Source organism: Pediculus humanus, genomic scaffold, assembly GCF_000006295.1.
Source record: "Pediculus humanus corporis 1103172107667 genomic scaffold, whole genome shotgun sequence".
Taxonomy (NCBI): Eukaryota; Metazoa; Arthropoda; class Insecta; order Psocodea; family Pediculidae; genus Pediculus; species Pediculus humanus.
The window spans coordinates 864,634-887,502 of NW_002987276.1; the positions used below are offsets into that span (position 1 = coordinate 864,634).

Genomic DNA, 22,869 nt, shown 5'->3' on the forward strand with positions numbered 1-22,869 from the left:
TTAATTTAAAATTTTCTCCAGGATTTCGAATTAAAACAGAAAAAAAAAAAATTTCAATTCAGAAATTAATTAAAAAAAAAAATAAAGAAAATTATTAATTATGACGTCATCAACACGATTTTACATTTTTTTTAAAATTTAAATTACGCGATAGGAAAACTCGTAAACAACAATTAATATTGACCGGAAAAGGAAAAGAAGGGAAGGAAATGGTGGAAATAATGGAGGGAAAGAGGGGAGGAGTTGGAGATGGGGAAGGAGAAGGGGGATGAGGATTTTCCCAAACGTTTAATGACATTATGCGTAGTTGTTGTTGTTGTTGTCGATGGTTTTGTTTGTTCGATTTGGAAGTTTTTGTTATTGTTTTTGACGTCGTCAACGTTTGTTTAGGTTATTTAAAAAGGGATGGGAAAGGGAAGGGGGTGGTGAAAAGGGAGAAGGGAGAGAGAGAGAGAGAGAAAGAGTGAGAGGTGAATGAGGAAAATAGTTCATAAAATTATTTTTCCCAGTGTAAAGTAAAAAATTTTATTTTATTTTATTTTTGGGTTTGACGTTTGATGGAGGGAAACTGGAAAATTTTATTCGTTTTATTTTTAAAGGGTTCCACACAAATTTATTTGATTTTCACGAAAAAAAAAAATTTTTTTTTTCTTTTATTTCCCGAGAAAAATCACGACTTTGCTCTTTGACTTTCTCTCTCTCTCTCTTTTCGTTCTCTTTTTCTTTTTCTCTTTGTTGTATTTCTCTTTCTCTTCGTTCTCTTCATCTTCTTTTTTCTCTTACTTTTTTTCTTAAGTATTTTTGTACTTTTCTCTCTCTCTTTTCTTCTCAGAATTTCTCTTTCTCTTCCTTTTCACTTTTTTCTATTCCTTTTCGTCTACTTCCTTCCATTTCCTTTAGATTAGATTTCACTTATCTCTTTTTCTCTTTCTCTTTCTCTCTATTCCTGCTTTGTCTTCTCTTTTTTTTTTTTTTTCATTTTCTTTAAGTATTTTTCTATCTGTTTCTCTCTCTCTATTCCTTCCTTTTTTCCTCTTTTCCCTTTCTCTCTCTTTTATTTTCAATATCGTTCTTTTCCTAGTTCTCTTTCTCGTTTTTTTCGCTTTCTTTCTCTGTCTATTCCTTCCTTTTTTTTCTCTTTCCTCTTTTCTTTTTTTTTTCTTTCTCTTTTTTTTCTCTCCTTCTTTTTGCTTAATTATGTTTTTTTTGTAACCTTCTTTTTTCTTTCTCTCTCTCTCTCTTCTTTAATTTCTTTCTCTTCCTTTTTTCTTCTTTTTTTTACCTTTTTCCTTTAATATCTTTTTATTTTTCTTTCTCTCCTTTCCTCCTTCCTCTACTTTTTCCTTTTTTTTCTTGTTTATTTATTTTTTTTCAAAAATGTTTTTCTCTTTATTTTCTTTTTTTTTTATTTCTCTTTTTCGTATACCTCTCTATTTCTTTCTTTTTTTTTCTCTTTCTCTCTTCCTTTTTTATTTTTTTTTTCTTTTTTTCTGTAAAGTCTTTCTATTTTTCTTTTCTTTTTTCTTTGATATGAATTTTACTTTCCCTTCCCTTTTTTCTTTCTCTTTCTCTCTCTCTCTCTCTGTATTCTTTCTCTGTTTCAGTATTCTGTTTTTTCATGTATCTCTCTCTCTTTTTGCTTTCCTCTCACTGTATATTTCTTCATTTTTCTTTACCTTTTGTACAGTTTTGTTTTTCCTTCTTTCGTATTTATTTATTTTTTTCGAACTTTTTAAAAATTTTCACCAAACAAGATAATTAAAAAAAAAAAAAAAACGAAATCCCAGCAATTAAATTAATAATAATGATAATAATAATAATAATAATAATAATATCTCATTTGTTCGTAACGGTTTTTTTTAATTATCGGATGAGGGAAAATAAAAAATTAAAATTAAACGATTACAAAAAAAATAAAAAAATTTTTATTAAATACAAAAAATATCAACATAAAAACGGAAACCGGAAGGAGGAGTAAAAGTGGGAGGGAGGGAGGCAACAAGGGGTGGCAGGAGCAACAACAACAACAGCATTTACGCCAACAGACGCGCAACGATACGACCGATTTCACCAAAAAAAAAAAAAAACTTTTTTAATATTACGTCGTTATTTATGTTTTTATTATTTTGTTTTTTATTCCGGTCCGTTTTAAATAAAAATTTTTTCCAGAATTTTCTCCAAAAAAAAAAAAAAAAAAAAAAAAAATTTTTTTGGTCATAATTACTTTTGTTAATTTAATAATGATAATAATAATAATAATAATAATAATAATAATAATAATAATAATAATAATAATGGCAAATTCGTTTTTATTATTTATAACATCGCACACTCGTACCAAACATTTTTAATTTTCCAGTTATTATCTTCTTTTGTTTAAATTTTTTCCAGCATAAAAAAAAAAAAAAAAAAATTTTTTTTTACACAAATCGTTCGAGAGAGAGAGAGATAGAGTGAGTGGAAGCGACAATGTTATTTTTTGTTGTTGTTGTTGTTGTTGTTTGTTTACGAAAAAGATTACATAAAAAAAAAGCAGACGAAAAATAAACTTCTCCATGAAGATAACAACAAAAGACTTTTTTTTTTTTTTTTTTTTTTGAAAATTTTTCGAGTGTTAATTATTTTTAACTTAATTAAGTATTATTTAAAAATTGTTTTGAGATTTTTTTGCTGTTGTTGTTGTTTGTTGTTTGTCGTTTTCCAAAAAAAAAACAAATCACTGGAATAAAAAAGCAAAAAAAATGAAAACAACAAAAACGTTTACTTTATTATTAAAACTGAAAGAACTCTTTTTTAAAAAAAAAATACATTTTTTCGTTTTTTTCGTTTGTTTGTTTGTCTGTTTGTCTGTTTGTTTGTTTGCGTCGACGATGGCGAAAAATAAAATAAAATAATAATAAAAAGTAGTTTGTTTCCCTCTTTTTTTTTTCTGTTTGTTTTATAACTCATCTTTTACTTTGTTTTCTTTTATCCGACATTTTGTTTTTTTTCTCCCACTCACTCTCTCTCTCTCTTCCTTTTCGTCTACTTCCTTTCTCCCCATTTCCTTTAGTTTTTTTTTTATTTTATTTTAGTTTCAAATATTTTCAACTTTTCCAGGAAAAATTTTCTTTTATTTTTTTTTATTTTTTTTTCCGGGGGGGAAGGGAAAAGGTTTAAATTTAAAAAATTTTTTTGTTTTTGTTTTTTCAATTTACAAATAAAAAAAAAAAAAACGTATTGGAAACTTTTCCAGGAAAAAAAAGAAAATCAGTGAAAATTAATCTGACCGGAAATACGATTCGATGACACAAATTTATCGTCACGTATCGTCTCAAAAAATCTGAAATTGATGCGAATAAAAAAAAAAAAAAAGAAAATCTGGAGAAAAATTTTTTTTTTTTTTTTATAATAAATTCTCCAGTTAAAAAAAAAAAAAAAAGAAAATTTTTCTAGAAATTTGATTTGATTAATAATTTTTTTTTTTATATAACTGGAGGAAAATTTTTTTTTTATTCATTTTCGATCGATTTTTCATAAATGAATTACTTTTCTTTGAGTGTGACGTAAAAATTCATAGAGACATAAATCAGGCTTGTGACTAGGTAGTTGCGAATTTCACCGACAGATAGTGCTGTACATGTTTTTGAAATACGTTTAAATTCGTTTATTATTATTATTATTTGGGTCCTTCTGTTTTGTTTAAACTTTTCATTGAGAATTTTGGGGAGTCAAAGCGAGCATTTCCGCCACATTTTCGGAAGGGTGTTAGAGTGTCTGTGTTGTGTATGGTGATGAAGTCTTAATAGAGCGGAAGTGTCAATACTCGTTCGGAAAATTCCGTTCTGGAGATTTTTCTTTGAAAGATGAAGAGCGCTCTGTGTGTCCAGTGGAGGTCGATGATGACCAAATAAAGACCCTCATTGATTATGATCGGTTTAGTTCGACAAGGGACATTGCTGAGAAGCTAGATGTGTCACATACGTGCGTCCAAAACCGTCTGTGGCGTCATGGGTATCGAAAGAAGCTTGACGCATATCCTTGGGGACTGTAAGACGACTTGGTCTTTGCGATATGCTTCTTAAACGCTATGCGAATGACCCATTTTTGTAGTGAAAGGTCACCGGAGATGAAAAGTGGGTTGTCTATGACAAAGTTTTGAGGAAAAGACCCTGTTCTAGGCAAGGGAAACAGGCATCGACAACTTCTAAGTCTGACTTTCACCAAAAAAAGGTACTGTTATCAGTTTGGTGGGGTTACGAAGGTATGGTGAGCTGCTGCCACCACGAAATCAGACCATAAATTCAGAGGATGACTAATTTAAATAATTCCATCAAAGAAAAACGACCGAAGCTAGGCCCGACACATCTTCAGCCACGTGACAAAAACTACTGGAGCTAGGCTGGAATGTTTTACCACATCCTCCTTATAGTCCTGACCCAGTTCCAAGTGATTATTATTACTTCCGATAAAAAAATATTTTAATAAATTAAAAAGTTATAATTTTATTTATTTCCAGGTACATAGCAGTTACTCAACCAATAAAATATGCAAAACATAAAAACACTCAAAGAGTTTGGTCTACGATTGCATTGGTTTGGGTCATATCGGCCGCCATAGGAAGTCCGATCGTGCTCGGACTCAACAACACTCCAGATCGCCTTCCAGATCTTTGCCTATTTTACAACAGCGATTTCATAATATATTCATCTCTATCATCTTTTTACATACCTTGTATAATTATGGTTTTTTTATATTATAATATATTCAAGGTAATATTATCGATTTTTGCTGTTGTTACTGCTGCTGCTGCTGGAAAATATTCACGTCACGTTCGTTTTTTTTGTTTTCCATTTATCAAAGGCTTTGAGAAATCGTGCCAGAAAAGCAAAAGCTAATAAAAAACCAAACGCTCGTGATATACTACCAGGGTCGGTTATAGAAAACGTCATACAAACGAGGAGATTAGCGGAAACGGCACTCGGTGAACCTTTGAGACACGGTAAAGGTATACCGTTGGAAGACGAAAGGCCAACAAATACCGGAAGCGGAAGTAACGTAAGTCGATAAAAAAAAAACAATTTTATATGTTTTTCTTTTCTCTTTTATTACTTTCCTATATTTATTCAATAATAATAATAATAATAATAAAATTTTTTTTTTTAATATAAATTTGTCTGGAGGAAAAAAGGGTCAACAAAAAAAATGCAATAAAGAAAAAAGAAAGAAAAACAAGTTTTATTATTAAAAAAAAAAAACTAAATAATAATAATAATAAAAACTAAACTAAACTAAACTGAAAAAAAAAAAAAAAATTGTTCAACAACGAACAACTTGTTGAACAAAATTTTTCTTTTCTTTATCCAGGTCAGACATGTTTTCCACCTGTCTGATTCTTATTTATTTTTATAAGAAGAAAAAAGAAAAAGAATAAAGTCAAATTTATGATTTTGAATAGTTATTTTAATAAAAAAAAAAAAAAAAGAAAAGAGAGAGAAGAAAGTACGAAAGAGAGGGAGAGAAAGAGAGAGAGAATTAACCATGCGAAAAGAACGACAGAAGGAAGAAAACGATGATGAAGGAGGGGATGAAAAAAGGGGGAGGGTGAGAATGAGAGAATGATTGATTGAATTGTTATTGATTGTGTCACAGGAAGATGAAGGAGCCGAAAGATCTCCGGGTTCGGACGAGATAAAAACTCTAACGTTGTGCGCGGAAGATTGTGAAATCATATCAAACGACAAATCTACTGAATTCATACTTTCGACGGTTGTCGAAGAAGCTGCGTGAGTTTATCCTTTCACGTCCTTTCACGATAACCTTATCAAAAGCATCATTATTACTATTATTATTATTAATATTTTTAGCGCTGTCGCGACAACGACAACGCCGCAATCGATGTTTCACGATCCGAATGGTAACAACGACAGCGGTTACGCCGCATCGAATCTCGAAGATGCTCAAATAGGTCATTTTATATCGCCGCATCACAGTCCGCCGAGGAGGGCCCACACGGAACCTCAGTTCAAAGTAAGAACATCATCATCATCATCATTAATAACGCTCTCGCTTATTATTATTATCATCATTATAATTTTTTCAATTTTTTTACAGAATAAATTAAGTGGTATATCACCGATAAAAGGTCAAAGATCAACGGATTCTCAAACGGCTCAGGATAAGGATCAAAAATCTTCGAGCATGGGCACGAGATTCACGATATACAAAGTGAACAAAGCATCAAAGAAAAAAAGGGAAAAATCAACGGCGAAAAAAGAAAGGAAAGCGACAAAGACTCTAGCCATTGTTTTAGGTAAGTTAAAAAATTTAATATCGTCTGCTATTAAAAGAAAAAAAACGCGCGCGTCGTCTGCTATTTAAAAAAAAAAAAATTTCCCTCGCGTTTTTAGCGCGTTCGTTTCTTCGTCCGCCCGTACGTCCGTTAAAAAGAAAAATTCTTTTGATTGTTACGTCATAGGAAAAAGAAAAATTCAGCGTTGCCAAATTTCTTTCTTTTGTTTTCGAATGTTTTTCGCAGGGGTTTTCCTCATATGTTGGGTTCCGTTTTTTACATGCAACATACTCGATGCTCTCTGCACGAAACTATCGCAGTCTTGCCAACCTGGAGTGGCCGCATTCATACTCACCACGTGGTTGGGATACTTCAATTCGTTCGTTAATCCCGTCATATATACGATATTCAATCCGGAATTTCGTAAAGCTTTTAAAAAAATCATGAGCATTCATAATTGATGCCGTCGTCGTCGTTTTTTTTTTTTTTTTATTAATAACAACGTCATCATCAGTGCTGCCAACACGTTTATTATTATTACAACCGACGAAAATTATGACGACGACTACGATGATGATGATAATAATAATAATAATAATAATAAATCATCCGAGAGACGTGTGTAGTGGAATTATTATTATTATTATTGTAACCTTTCGACGTGTGAAATTTAAATTCGTACGAAAAAAAAATTATTATTATTATTATTATTATTATCATTATTAGTATGCGTAGGGAAGAAAAAAAATGGATGGATGGATGGATGAAATAAAAAAAATATAAAAGAGGGAAAAAAGAAAAAAAATTCCGAGCTTAATGCGCGCCATTTTTTTTTTGAAAAATGAACCTTTTGAATAATGAAATAAAAATGCGAAGCGGTGTGGAAAGACGGAGAGATGAGGTGGGTGCGTGCGTGCGTGCGAGAGGGAGAGGGGGTGGGAAGGGGGTGAAAGGGAAGTTAAACCTGTGTAGAAAGGGTTTGAGATGTGCATGGATACACATACGGAACATGAGCTTAACAGTTCATCCATCTTCTACCTTTCACGTCTTCTGCTTTTTTTTTTTTTTGTATGTTACGTTGTTATCTCTCTCTCTCTCTTTGTTACTTTCTTCTTTCGTTTTGTCTGTCACTTCATTAAAAAAAAAAAAAAAGGTTTCGTATGTGTCGACGAAATTGCGACGATTTAATTTTATAAAAAAAAAAAAAACTTTCGACAAAATTCCCCCGAACCTTTTCAGGTCAGATAGGTAGGATTTCCCCGCTCCCTCCCCCTTTCATATTATCTCCGCCATGTTTTCTCACTTCCGTTTCCTTTTTGGTTTTTTTCCAGGAAATGTTTTTGTGTCTAACCAAATATTCGAAGGGGTCAAAGGTCGAAAAGGGGATGGGTAGGAGGAGTAACGGATTTTTTTTTTAATTTACTCTCGCTACGATTTATTTTTCCCCCCCCCCTTCCCGCCTCCATTTAAAACCTGGAATTTTTTTTCATTTTTTTTTGTTATCCCGTTTCTTTCCTTTTTATTCCTTTTATTTTCCCGACATTTATTTTTTTTCCTTTTTTTTGATTTTTAAATGATTTTATTGCCTTTTTTTTGAATAATTTTTCTTTTTTCTTTTAACCGATAAGATTCCATAATGATTTCGTCATTTTGGAAAAAAAAAAAAAAAAAAGTATCGAAATTCTTTAAACGAAATATGAAGTACGTTTCGTGAGGGGTGAAGTTGGGGATGGGGAGCAAAAGGGAAAGGGATGGGGAGGAGGAGGAGAAAAGAACAGCTAATGAAATAAGAGAAAACTTTTCAATTTTTTTTTTTTTTTTAATTAATACGATTTTGCTGTCGGAAAAACTATTAAAAGTTAAAAGAGGAGGGGAGGAGGAAAAAAATCTTTTCTTATTTCTCTACTCGCCCCCCGTTCCCCATTTCCTCCTCTACCTTCCTCTCCCCTTCCCTCTCTCCTCCTTTTTCAGATTTTCTTTTCTATCTTTTCTTTTTTTTTAATTAATGAAAACCTTTTAAAGTTTTTATCAAAGTTAATAATAATAATAAAAATAATAATTTTAAGGTTTCATAAAATTATAAAAAAAAAAAAAAAGATTTAATGAGTTTCGCCCCGGGGTGAGGGGAGAGGGGGTGGTTAGGGAGAAAAACGAGGGGGAGGGTAAACAGGTAAGGGTTGTTAATTATAGGGAGAATAAAGGGGGGTGAGGGATCTTAATGATCGATTGTCGTCTAATTAATAATAATAAATAAAAAATAAAAAAAATTCTTTTAGTAATAAATAAAACTTTTTGTGGTAATAATAATAATAATAATGATAATAATGATGATGATAATAATAATAATAATTTAAGGGTGTAAAGGATTGCATTGTTTATATTAAACGCTCTGAACACACAAGTTCAGAAAATTTGGGCGTGGTCAATAAGGAAAAATTTTTTTCTTTTTCTTCTTCCAACCCCCCACCACCCCCCGAAACGATTCCTGTTAACTCCACGCATATTATTATTGTCACCGGATCTTCGTTTGGGAATAATAAGTAGGATTCAAGATGGCCGACGCTCACGAAAAAGACGAAATTCTATAGGATCGGGTAAAAAAATCCGGGATAACTCGGACGTAAACCGTCATAATCAAATATAATAATAATAATAATAGTTAAACGTTAGGTGTTGTTGTTGTTGTTAATTCGAGTCAAGGGGATGAAAGGGGATAAGTTGGGATAAAAGGGAAAGGGGAAAAAGGGTACCTTACAACATATCAAATCCTTTCAAATTTTTTTTTTTTTTTTTTTTGCATATCAATTTATGATTGGTGTAGCGAATGGAAAATCCATAAAATAATAATAATAGTGATAATGATAATAATAATAATAATGATAATGATAATTAATTACCAGCGCCTGTTTTAATTATAAAAAATTACCAAAAATAATTTTGCTACGTAACTTACGTTATTAATAATAATAATAATAATAATAATAATAACCGTATAAATTTCTAACGCGATTTACGTTTGCTTTACGAGTGTAACCATACTAATAATAATAATGATAATAATGATAACGATGATGATGATAACGATGAAAATGTAATTTTGCGTGCGAGGTAATAAAAATTCTACGACGTTACTACACATATATATGTATATAAATTAATGATAAAAAATTATTATTATAACTACCATCATCATCATCATCATTATTATTATTATTATTAATAATAATTTTCTTCCGACGTGAAATTAATTTATTAAATAAAATAATTAATAATAATAACTTAAACTTTATTATTATTAATAACCTCGTTTTTTTCCCCTCGTAATAAATTTGTACCATGTTGTAAAAAAAAAAGTTTATTTATTTATTTATTCGAATGATGATAATAATAATAATAATAATAATATTAATATTAATAATTTTTTAAGAGTTTAATTATGTTATTTATTTATTTATTAATGACGATGTTTTTAATAAGTTTATTTTTAAAAAAATAATAATAATTTCAATTTTGCAATCGATCTATTTAAAAATTGAAATAAAATAAATATAAATAAGAATTCGAATATCAATAAATGATAATAATGATATAACAACATAATAACCGTATTATTATTATTATTAATAATTAATAAATTAATGAAACAACAACTGCCCCCCCGCGCGTTTCATCATTTCGCATTTTTTCATCGTCGTCATTCGGCGTTTTTCACTTTTCAAATTTAAAATTTTTTTAATAATAATAATAATAATAATAATAATAATAATAATAATAATAATAATAATAATAATAATAATAACGATGATAATAATAATATTAATGATGATAATACGACTTGCTCAAATAATTAAAAAGGAAAGAGATGCATAAATAAATAATTAACGTCGGTCCAATAAGGATCTTTTTACGCAAAAAATTTATTATTATTATTATTATTATTATTATTAATATATCGTAAATGATAATGATAATAATGATTATGATTATTATTAATAAAACGAAAAGTTATGTTGTTTGTTCGTGGGTTTGTTTGTTTGTTTATTATAATTTACCGTTTAGATATTAGGATTTATATATATATAACGTCCCGAGATTTTTTTTTTTTTTTGTTAAATAAGAACAAATCGAATTTTTAATTTTTATTAAAAGTCATTTAATGTTATGTACATAATATTTAATTAAACATTTATTAATTAAATAAATAAATAAATAATATAAAATATTTATTTTTATTAATGTAATTATGTATACTGATAAATATATAATAATAAATTATGTATATAAAGATTATTAATAAATAAATAAATAATGCCAAATTAGACGTTAATTAAAATTATTATTATTATTATTATTATTATTACTATTAATAAATAAATAAAATTATTTTAATTCATTCGTTTTACTTTTAATTAATTAATTTTAATCACGTCATCGCATACCTGAATTTAATTTTGTACCCCCCCGCTCGTCCCATTTCCCCACCCTTTCGCCCCCAAAAAAAAACAAAAAGAAAATGATTATTATTATCGTTATTATTATTTTTTTACTCGTCCGCCATTTTGAACAAAAAAAAAAAGTAAAGTAAGTTATTTTGATTTCGTCATCGACATAAAGTCGCATATATTTACGACGACGTTACGCATTTTAATTTACAAAAAAAAAATTTATGTAATAAATGCAACGTCGCAATGTTGTTGTTTAACAACAACGTTTTGATGTAACGATTACTGCTGACGTCACTTGTAACTACGTAATCAAAAATTGAAAGATTTGTATGATGTGTGCGTGGGCGGGGCGATACAAAAAAAAATATGTAAATATTATTGTTTTTAATTAATTTTGAACGCGTGATCACGTGTTCGATTGTACAGGAAATAAAAACAAAAATTTAAAGGAAAATAAAATAAACCGGAAGTGATTTGTTTTTTACATAAAATTTTATTTATTCGTAAAATAAAAAAATAAACTTTGGTTTCAGTCATATATAAATATATACATATAATATTTTTTTGGGGGGCATGGGGGCCAAAATTTACACATAAATTATTTTTTCAAAATAATAATAATAATAATAATGTCAAAAATTTACAATTTACAATTTTTTTTTTTTACAAAAGGAAAATGCGATGTGGGATTTTTTTTACATTCACTTCCGTTTTCCCACACCTTTCCCACCTTTCTCTATCTCTATCTCTTTCTCTTTCACCTTTTCGTATTCTCAACTTTCCCGTTTTTTTTGGGGGGGGAAATTAGTTGTTAGCATAAAGGACGCATCTCAACCTTTCAATTTCATTTTTTAATGATGCTAATTCCAACCTTAATTGAAGGTTTTCCCTTTCTAAAAAGGCTGCCCTAATTGCAATTTCATCTTCTTTAGCTCTTCTCGCATCTCTTGATTTTTTAGCCGCTTCGTTATTTTTCCTTCTCCTTTCCCAATATGCCTGATCCTTACCGTCACCAGATGACGATGACGGATATTGATTCGGACTCACAGATTGTACCGGCCTTTTCATGTTTTTATTACCTAAAAATTTCATTTCATTAAATTAGTCATTATTATTATTATTATTATTATTTGGTGATTATGACGTAATTGTTCTATGTATATATCGTACCGGCGGTTCCGCCAATCGTCGCGTGTAGCTGTGATAAAAACTGTCGTCTGAATTCCATATATCTTATATCCGAATCGTCTATCATACCTCCTGTCGTACCTAAACCTAAAAAATTTTTTGGATATGCCTTAAACGGCCTCGTTGGTTTACCTAAACAAACAAAAAACAATTCAATGATTTTTCTGCTGCTACGTTAAAAATTTTTTTTTTTCGGAAAATTAAAAATGTCCGCTGCTTACCCCCTCGTGTTGTTATGGGATTAACTGGTAATGGTAAAAATGGCGAAGAACCATTTTCACCGTTGCTGTCCGTACTGTGTGTTGATCTTATTTCCGGACTTAAAAGTCTTTCTGAAACAAACAAACAAACAAACGTTGGAATCCATTTTTTACGCTCAATATTCTGGGATGGTTGTAGAAATGAAATCACCCGACGCTTCTTTTTTGTCTTTTCATTCCTACATCCGAACTTAATTTTTTACAACATTCTTTCGCGACCTTTTGACCTACACAACTCGCGGTCCCCCATTTGTATTTGGTTGTTGTTTTTCAATGTACTTACCGTCGCCGTAAATTGTTGTTGTTTCACCGTTACATCCATTACCACCGTCTATTTGAGTTCTCACGCTTAAATCAAGTACAAAATCATCTTCGGGTGGTTTTGTCATTTCTGGTATTCTATTACCACCACCGTATTGTACCGCACCTGACGAATACATATCTGCGGATCCGTGTGTTGTCACCACAAAACTTATACACGAAAAAGTTTGGACAAAACTGACCACCACCACACCATTGAGAGACTCTCGAGGGAAAAACCCTTTGCTTGACCTTCGATTATTTACGCCTACGTTTAACTTATACAATTGATACCCATCCGAGAGGGTTGACCACATTCGGTATTTGCAAATTTCCTTTAAGCCGTCCTGACTCTTATTATCCAAAGGGTAGGTAATAATGTTAAAAGGACATATTGAACAACACCGATTTCGCGTTTTGGATTTTTGCGTTTGATCGTGGCGGTGGCGGTGGTGATGGTGATGGTAATAAGGGAGGAAGAGGGAGGGAAAGGGCAGCAAATTTTCACATAAAATTTCTCATGGAATGCAACAGAAAAAAAATTTTCCTCCCGATAAGTAAAAAAAACTTTTCCAGATAATTTTTAAAATTCATTTTTTCTACCTCCCCCCAACCCATATCACCCCCCATATTTTTCCCAAACATTCTCAATCGTGCGATCATAATAATAATAATATTATTAGTTTCTTATACATTAATAACGTACAAGACTTTTCCGAATTTTCCCTGAAAAAAAAAAAAAAAATCTCGTAGGATATTGTTTTTGAATTTTCCAAAATCAACCCTTAAATTTAATATTTAAGCCCTTTTTGTACTCAAGAAAGATAAAAAAAAAATTTTTTCAATTTTTGAAAAAATTTTTGCATAGAATATTATTTATGAACCGTTAGGTACCTGATCTCAATACCTATTTAACTTTATTTAAAAAGAAATACTTTTATTATTATTAATAATAATAATAACAAGTACGTTTGCGTCTTTTTATTTTTTTTTTTTTTGGTACCCCCTTTAAGGAAAACATTTTCCCTCTTTGACACAAACCTTTACCTGAATTGTTTAAATTTATTTTAAATGTTCAGAGAAAAAAAATACAAACAAGAGAAAAAAAATTATTATTATTATTATTATTATTTTAAATAATATTTGAAGAATACGTAATTTAAGTACTGCATCGAATTCGTGGGGAGAAGCCATTGATGTATTAAAAAAAAAAAAGAAAACTTCCGGAAAATTCGAGACTCGTATTAACCGACCGATTTTTTTCCACTTTTCTACATCGAATTTTCCGTTACTCGCGAATTTCCCCTCATTTTTTTCCACGTCAAATTAAAATTATTCTAGAAATAGTATTAGCAATAATAATAATGATTAATTACAAGTTTATAAAATATTCAGGCACGTGGGGGTTAAATAATATTAAATAATACTTGAATAAGAAAAAAATCTTTTTCTCGTGGAAAAATATCGAATCGTGCGTACTTATTATGACCGTAAATCTTATGTTTATTTTATGTCGTAACGTAATCTTTTTATAATTGAAAAATCATTTTCGTTTTTGCATTCGTGAGTGTGTGTGTGTGTTTGCGTGGGGGATGAGTGCGTGCGGGGGTGCATGTGCGTACTCGAGAAAGGGTAGTTTTGACGTATGAAGGTGTTTAAAGGTTGGCAGATGTTATAAAACGTCCTTGTGACCTATTTGCCTTTCGTCATAGTATTTGTATTTCCTATATATATAACAAACCCGAATTTTCATTTAAAAAAGGGTGAGAGAATCGAACCATTATTATTATTATTATTATTATTTACTTTATTATATTTGCAAAAATGCGACAAAAATGTCGGATTTTCCTTTTCATCCTTCCGGTATCCCCCCTTTTTTTTAAAAATAATATTTTAACCTTTCGCATTATTTTATTAATTTTACAGGGGGTTAAGGAAAATGTTTTTAACGGTTTTTCTTTTTAAAAAAAGTTAATTTAACTGATAAAATGATAATAATAATTATTATTATTAGGTTTTTAATTATAATTAAACGAAATGAAAATCAAAACAAACAAAGAAAAAAAAAGAGAGAGAAGGAAATTACGAAAAATTAAATAAGTGTAACGGTTATTTTTAACAAACCGACGACCTACGCCATTTTGTTATTAATAATAATTTTTTCTATTGTCGGATACAAAAAACCTTTTAACAAAAAGAAAAATTCTCAGGTACCATTTATTATTATTATTATTATCATTCTGTTATATATATTATGTTTATGTCATTTAAAAAAAAAATTCCTGTCGGATGAAAAAAAAAAGAAATGATATATTCTGGAATTGACATTTTGGAATACAAATTAATAATAATAATAATTATTATTATTATTATTAATAATATTATTAATATTATCTCTTTCTGTCTCTCTTTTCCTTTCTTTCTTCTTTTTTTTCCATTTTTCCTTCTTCTTTTTTCTCCCATCCTTCTTTTCTTTAAATTTTTTCCTCCCATTCTTTCACTCATTTTTTTTGTTCTCTCTCTGCGTGTCCTTTTTTCCATTTCTTTCTCTCTCTCTCTCATTTTTCTTTCTTAAGCTTTTTCTCACTTTCTAATTTTCTTTGTTTCTTTAGCTTTTTCTGTTCCACTCCCTTTTTTATTCCTTTTACTTTAACTTTCTTTTTCCTTTTATTTCTACCTTTTCCTTTTTTCCATTTTTCTTTCCATTCTATCGTTCTCTCTCTCATTTCTGTTTTTTTAGCTTTCTCTCACATACTCTTTCACAAGCATTTTCTCTCTTTTTCGATATTTTTCTTCTTTTTTTCCTCTTTTCATTTCAGTTTTTTAAACTCATTTCGCTTTCATTCTCGCTTTTCCTCCCCTCTCTCTCTCCCTCTCTCTTTCCTCTCTCCCTCTCTCGGTCTCTCTTTCCTCTCTCCCTCTCTCGGTCTCTCTTTCCTCTCTCCCTCTTTTTCATTTTTCCTTTGTGTTCGTGACGTTTAAATAAAATTTAAAAATTCATCAAAAAAAAAAAAAAAAATTAAAAAGGAAAAAATTTTTATAATTATGCAATTAGGAATCATTTTATTTTTTTTTCTTTTTTTAAGCGCTTTCCATTTTTTTTCCTTTGACTTTTTTCCTTTTTTAAATAATTAATGTTTTTAGAAATAAAAAAATTTTTTTTCGAAACCGTAAAACAAACAAACACAAACAGAGAGAGAGAGAGAGAGACAAAATAAAAAAAAATAAAAACAAACTCATTCGTAATTCATTATATCAACCGCGCGCCATTTTTTTTTTTAAACTTTTCATGTTTTTCCAATTTCATAATAAATTATTATTAATAATTTTATTAATAATTTATTTATTATTAATAATCAATCGATAATTAATTAATTAATTAATAAACAAATTTAAAAATTTAAACATTTTCCTTAAAAAACAGGGAAACTTTTCTGTTTGTTTTTAATTTTGTAAAATTTACAAAACATAAATTAATTTAAAAAACATTTTTATAATAATGATAATTATTTTTTAATAATTAACAAGAGAGAGACAGAGAGAGAGAGAGAGAGAGAGACTGAGTTGATAAATTAAACAGTATTACCAAAATTTAAAAAAAAAAAAAATTATTTAAATATTACAATTTTTACTCTTGTATAAACTTTTACTTTTTCAATATTACAATAACAAAAAGAAACAAAAAAAGGTTTAAAAAAAGAAAAAAGGTTTTTTCTTCTGCTATAGTATTATTATCTAAGAGAAAACCTTTTTTTCTAGAACATTTAAATATTTCTTTCATTTTTTAAAAACTTAAAATATGTATATATGTATAAGAGAATTCAAGGCTAATTATTGTTTTTAAATAAAAAAAAAACCTAACGGGAAATTTTTTTTTTTCTTTTTGCACGCACACACGAAAAAAAAGGTTTTTCTTTTTAAAACCCTTTCTCACTCTCTCTCTCTCTCTCTCTCTCTCTCTCTCTCTCTCTCTCTCTCTCTCTCTCTCTCTCTCTCTCTCTCTCTCTCTCTTTGTTATTATTGTTTGTTACGAATTCATTTCGTCCTACTTTAAGCTTAACTATTTAAAATTCGAGATGAAAAGAAAAATAAAAAAAAAAATTTTTTTTTTTTTTGAGAAGTGCAAATAGAAAAAGACAGAGAGAGAGAAACGTGCGTGAGAGAGAAAAAGATAAATAGATAGAAAACCTTCCATTATAAATAATTCAATGTAATTTATACATAAGAAAAAAAAAAAAAGAAGACATAATTTCGCGCATTTTCATACGTGTCACTTTTTAAAATCCTTTTTTTCCAAGAACCTTTTTAAACCTTTTTCTATTTAAAAAAAAAAAAAAATTAGGTTATTTTCTATAATCTATTTCCACGACGAAAACTATAATAATAATAATAATTTTGTTTCGTACACGTTTTCTTATGATTTGTGACGTCATAAACACTCGCAAATCGTTCGAATCCTTCGATATGATTAAATAAACGTTAATTTTTTTTGCGGAAAATGGCGTCGGTTATATCATTATTATTATTATTAATAATTTCGAGACAAAAATGGCGACGGTTTATTTTTAAAAAATTCCCCTCGAGGTTAAATTATTATTATTATTTTTTGCGTCGTTATACAACAACCGAAAAAATCATGCAATTGTTATTTGATTGAAAATTTTTACTTTCGTAATAGTTTATACGTTAACAAATAATTACATCGGCATAAATAAAAACAAAATGGCGTACAATAAGGGATTTTTTAACGTTTTTCTGTTTTTTTTTTTTTTTAATTCGTGAATGTTTTTTATTTTAATAACAAAATTAAATGTTTTTTTCTGAGTGTGAACTTCCCGTCGGTGTTGAGTCATTCATTTGAAATGGCAATGAACCCGATTAATCCGACTTTGTTTTCCGCCATATTTTTTTTTGTATCAACCTTTTTTCGGACGGACGGACGGACCTTTTTTTTGTTGTAATAAATTTAATGATTACCGATTTAATTTGACCGCGTTTGACAAAATTTTTATAATAATAATAAATCAATTTTTTTTTCTTTTTGATCTTTTCAATTTTTAACTTTTTAACTTTTTATTTCTCAGGTATCGATGGGAAAATTTTTTTTTTTTTTTTTTCCTTTGTTCTTTTTTTTTTCTTTTTGATTTTATTAGTCACACACGCGCATAATTATTATAATTTTTTTGTTCGGTTTAATAACCTTATTTTTAATCATTTACCGGCTTTTTCTTATTTTAAATAATAATTTTTTTAATAAAAATCGTTCGCCATTTTAAATAATTATAATTTATTAAGTCGGAAAAATTTAAAATCAAACGTTTCAAGACGATTTGGCAACATTTCGTGTTTCCCAAAACGAAATCTCATTGGTCGAAATGGAGAAGAGTTTACGTCACGTGATTATTTTTCTCATTCTCACCCCGATTGAAGTGTAACGGTAAAAATCTCGATGAATTTTTCACACACGTAAAGAAATCTGATCGCAATTTTTTTTTTTTTTTTTTGCAAAAATCCCTTTTCATTCAAACTGTTATTAGGTCACCCGGGGGGGGGGGGGCTGAAAGGATGGGGGTGTATGTTTTTGACGGACTTAACCCTTAACGGAAACAACTTTATTTCTTTGTTAAAACTAACACGAACGAGATCCCATAATTCTCATGGGGCATACTACCTAAAAATAAAATTTTTCGTCCGCCATATTTGATTTCCTTCGTGCCTTTGTGCGTATTCGTGTATGTGTGTGTGTGTGTTGTACCATGGGACGAAACCTTTCTTAGAATTCAATTCATCATAACTTGCATCTGTCATTTTTTTTCCCTTTATTCTTATTCTTTTTCCTTTTTTTTTGTGTAACTAATCTTTATCTAACATTTTATGTCAGAGATTATATACACGATGATGACGATGACGATGATGACGTTTCAAGGTCATCATTGACAAATCATTTAAACTCTTCATCTTAATTTTCTTTACAAATATTAAAAAAAGATTTTTCCTTCCCTTTCTTCCTCTCTTCCCCATACCAATTTTGAATGAAAAAATTCTGAAAAAGAAAAACTTATTATTATTATTATTTTTGTTAAGTTGTCATCCTGTTACGTTTCAATTTAATATTAATTTTAAAAAAAACCTATCGCGTAATTAATTATTTCATATGTATGTAAACGTTTATTTTGTTTTACTATAATTAATGACGTCATTAAAATTCGTTACGAACATATATATATTTTTAATTATTATTATTATTGTTTTCGAAACGGAAATCGTGAGGTTAGCAAAAAAAACCTTTCGTTCGGTTTTACGATGAAAAACGAGGAAGAAAAACAAATTACACTTGAACCGGAAATTGAACGTCTGAATTTTTTTTTTTTGTGGTTGTAATCATCATCATCATCATCATCATCATCCCTTATTTATTACGGTATATACAACAACCCTTTTGGTCTTTTGAGCAAATGACAGATGTTTGAATTGTTATTAGGTCAACGTTGATTGAGATGAAAGGTAACGGGAAAAAATTTTCTAAAAATAATTTTTTTTATAAATTTCCATTGAATGGGTGTAGGATTCGATCGAACAGGACCGAATTAAGGTTCGTTTAAATCGTAATTTATTTTTGACGGATATTAATGAATGCACGTAGTAAACCTCCGTTCGTTTTTCTTTTTTTTACGTGACGTAAATCATTTTAAACATGATTCGAATCCGCCATTTTGTAAAAAAAAATTTTTATTTTTTCCAACGATTTTCTTTTATTTTCTACGAGAAAATTTTGATTTTAAAAAGAAATAATAATAATAATTACGTAAAAAAATGATTTTATACATGTATGACGTCATTGAATTTAAAAAAAAAAACCGTTATACTTTTATACGTTTTTGTTTGTTCATTTATAATTCCTTTTGTTTTTTTTTTTTTTTTAAATCGAAACCGTAAATTTTAATTAGTACAATATTATTATTATTATTATTATTTAGAACAAATGAGGGTTTTTTCGAGGGGGGAGAATAAAAAAGGGGGCCGGGAAAGTTGTACTAATTCATTTTTTTTTTTTAAACACGAAATGTGGAAATGTTTTTATTAATAACTCGATAATTCTTTTCCCTACAATAAAATTATTAATAAATAATAATAATAATAATAATTAATAAATTATTAATAATTTATAATTAAAGGTTTTGATAAATCGAAAAGACGAAAGAAGAAGAAAAAAAAATTTTTTCTTCTTCCTTTTCGTTTCAACAATCAATAACCGACATATTTAAAAAAGGAAAATTTTTTTTTGAAAATCAATGACCTCTATCGACGATTTTAGTAACTAAAAGTAAAATTTTCATTCCGGAACGTTTTTTTTTAAATTCGAATTTTTTTTTGTTATTTGGGGATTTTCTCCGGGTTTCTGGAAAAAAAATTATTTTGTGTTTAAATAAATCATTCAATCAATCAATCAATCATTCGTGTGTTAAATTATATCGTGAATTTAATATCGAAAAGAAGAAAAAATATTTAATATTTAATCATCAACCGAAATATTATTTTTGATTCGTCACTCTTCGTTCAATGTCAAGTCGAACACTTGTGTGAAGAAAAAAAAAATTCGTTTTTTTTTTTTTTAATAATCTCTCGTTAGTCTTTACAAAAAAAAAAAACTTTTTTTTTCCGGATAAAATAATCAGTAAAGTTTTTTAATTTTTTAAAAATATTTAAGTGTTTTTAAAACGTAGGAAGAAAAAGTGAGAGAGAAAGAGAGAAAAAGGAGAGAAAAGGGAAGAGAGAGAGGAAAAAAAACGTTAAAAAATTTAAATTCCATAACACGTAAGTTACATTATTATTATTATTATTATTATTATTATTATTATTATTATTACTGTTTTCTCTCATTTAAAATTTAATAGAAAAATGAAAAATGTTTCTTTAAAAAAAAAAGGAACAATAGTAGGGGGTGGGGGGTGGGGGGCGAACCGTTATCGATAAAATATTAATATTAACTCGTGTGCTTGAAATTCTTGTGTTATAAAAAAAATAATTTCCCACGATGCTCAATTTTTTCCCGGATGAAAAAAACAAAATCAATCAATTTTCTTCAAATCCCGAATTTATGTAAAAAAATTTCCCCCTCTTCCCTCCCCTCCCCCTCCATCTTTTTTTATAATAATTAATCTTATCAATGAAATGATAACAACGACGTTTTTTAAATAATTTATTTTTATATTTCTCCAGGAGATTTTTCTTCAGATTCTTATATTTATAATTTTTCTTATAACTATCGAAGAAAAAAAATTCTGGAAAAAAGTCACGTGATATTACGTCATCAGTAAGAAAAAAAAAAACAACAGAAAACATAAAAATATTTTTTGTAAAAATCCTAATTTAATTTTTTCGCCCGAAAAATTTTTTATTTTAATTTTATTATAATTATCCTTAACACGGTCCTGTTTTATTCAAAATCAACCGTTCTAACAATAACAACAACAACAACAACAAACGATGATGACAAACAAAATGTTTGTTTTATTATTTTATACCATCGACCGAATTCCACGCGTTGGAAATATAGAAATAATAATGATTATTTAAACCGTTAATTTAAAAAATTGCCAAAAATCATCATCATCATCATCATTATTATCAGTTTACACAAAAGAAAAACTCCTTCGTAATCATTATCATTATTATCAAAACGATTTTTTAATATCTGGAGAAAAGGTTTAAAACTCAAAACCTCCCCGAAAAAAAAAGGAAAAAAAAAAACCGTTACATTTAAATTTTTTTTTTTCATTTAAAAATAATTCAATTTAAAAAATTTTCCTGTTTGTTGTTGTTGTTGTTGTATCCCTTTCGTAATATTTACAATTGCGTGACCTTTGAACTTTACTTTTTCCCTTTTTTTATCTAAAAAAAAAAAATTTTTTATCTCTTTTTCTTCTTTTAAACCTTTTTTGATTGGTTTGAATTTAATTTTAAACATTTTTTTTTTTTGTATACTTTCCCTTGTTTGTTTGTTTGTTTGTTGTTTGTTTTTATCATGTAATGCATTCTTATCATTATTATTATTTCCGTTTTGTTTTAAATTTATTAAACGTTTTTTTGTTTTATTCCAGAAAAAAAAGGTTTTTCTCCTCGTCATCAATAATAAAAATGAACGTTTTCGAATGGATTTATTTAATTTTATTAATATTATCATTATTAATTATAATAAAAATATTTATTGATAATTTTTGGACGATGACGCAATTGATAAAATATATGATAATGCCAAAAATAAATTTAAAAGAAAAATATGGCAGTTGGGCTGTTGTGACGGGTTGTACTGATGGCATAGGTAAAGCATTTTCATACGAATTGGCAAAAAGAGGTTTGAATATCGTTCTGATAAGCAGAAACAAAGAAAAACTCGAACGAGTATCGAACGATATTAAAAACGATTACAAAATCGATACTAAAATAATAATGTGCGATTTTACAAAAGGAAGATCTATTTACGATGACGTTAAATTATTGATGGATGATTTAGATGTTGGAATATTGATTAACAATGTCGGAATTCAATATAGTCATCCGATGTATTTTGGAGAATTACCAGACGATGAAATATGGAACGTTTTAAATGTCAATTTGGGATCCGTGGTGCAAATGACGAAAATAATACTTTCAAAAATGTTGGATAAGAAAAAAGGCGCCATTGTTAATTTATCATCCGGTTCGAAACTTCAACCACTGCCTTTTATGAATCTTTACGCGGCATCGAAAATTTTCGTGGATTTTTTCACCGATGCTCTGAGAGAAGAATATAAAAATTCAAATTTGACGATACAATGTTTGTGCCCTTATTACGTCACTACGAAAATCAATCATTTCAACGATAGATTATTGAAAAATAATTTATTCGTACCTACTCCATCCCGTTACGTTAAATCCGCGCTCGATACGTTAGGGATAATTGATAACACGACCGGATATTGGCCTCACAGATTACAATATTTATTTGCCGTCATGTGTCCGGTTTGGATAAAAACATACGTCGGTGGAATAATGTATAAATCCATGAGAAATAATTATTTGAAAAAGAAATCTGATTCGCAATAATGACGTCATTACCATCCCGTAACGATATTTTCCGTTAAACAAATAAACTTTTTTTTCTATTACTCTTTAAGTTGTTAATGATTTATTATACATAAACATCGCGCCATTTTATCCATAAATTATTATTCTAAAACAAAAACCAAAAAAAGTTTTAAAAAAAAACGTTTTAAAAATAAATAAAATCAAATTAAATTTAAAAATATTCGTTCGATTGTTGGAGGGAAAAGTCGTTGGATTGCAGGGAATTTTTTTTCCCTGCACTTTACTATTATATAAGCGTTATGATAATTTAAGTTGGCACGTCGTGTAAGAAGCATTT

At 28.5% G+C, this 22,869-nt stretch overlaps 3 protein-coding genes across 3 annotated transcripts in view; 2 read left to right on the plus strand and 1 right to left on the minus strand.

The window, feature by feature from the left end:
• Nucleotides 1-6,732, plus strand: part of Phum_PHUM286710 (class A rhodopsin-like G-protein coupled receptor GPRdop3, putative) — a gene marked incomplete at both ends in the record, with an annotated part of 10,628 nt that extends 3,896 nt beyond the window's left edge. Inside the window, 6 exons of the mRNA XM_002426878.1 lie at nt 4,499-4,751; nt 4,843-5,037; nt 5,632-5,765; nt 5,847-6,009; nt 6,094-6,292; nt 6,518-6,732. Coding sequence (XP_002426923.1) covers nt 4,499-4,751; nt 4,843-5,037; nt 5,632-5,765; nt 5,847-6,009; nt 6,094-6,292; nt 6,518-6,732 — 1,159 coding nt within the window. The remainder of the gene's footprint in view (nt 1-4,498; nt 4,752-4,842; nt 5,038-5,631; nt 5,766-5,846; nt 6,010-6,093; nt 6,293-6,517) is intronic.
• Nucleotides 6,733-11,520: 4,788 nt separating this feature from the next.
• Nucleotides 11,521-12,604, minus strand: Phum_PHUM286720 (uncharacterized protein; the record flags this gene model as incomplete). The annotated part of the gene is made up of 3 exons (XM_002426879.1): nt 11,521-11,795; nt 11,887-12,036; nt 12,448-12,604. The coding sequence occupies 3 exons, from the start codon at nt 12,602-12,604 to the stop codon at nt 11,521-11,523; spliced, it is 582 nt and encodes a 193-aa protein (XP_002426924.1).
• A 9,112-nt stretch (nt 12,605-21,716) lies between these two features.
• Nucleotides 21,717-22,628, plus strand: Phum_PHUM286730 (uncharacterized protein; the record flags this gene model as incomplete). The annotated part of the gene is made up of 2 exons (XM_002426880.1): nt 21,717-22,498; nt 22,622-22,628. The coding sequence occupies 2 exons, from the start codon at nt 21,717-21,719 to the stop codon at nt 22,626-22,628; spliced, it is 789 nt and encodes a 262-aa protein (XP_002426925.1).
• Nucleotides 22,629-22,869: the final 241 nt, after the last annotated feature.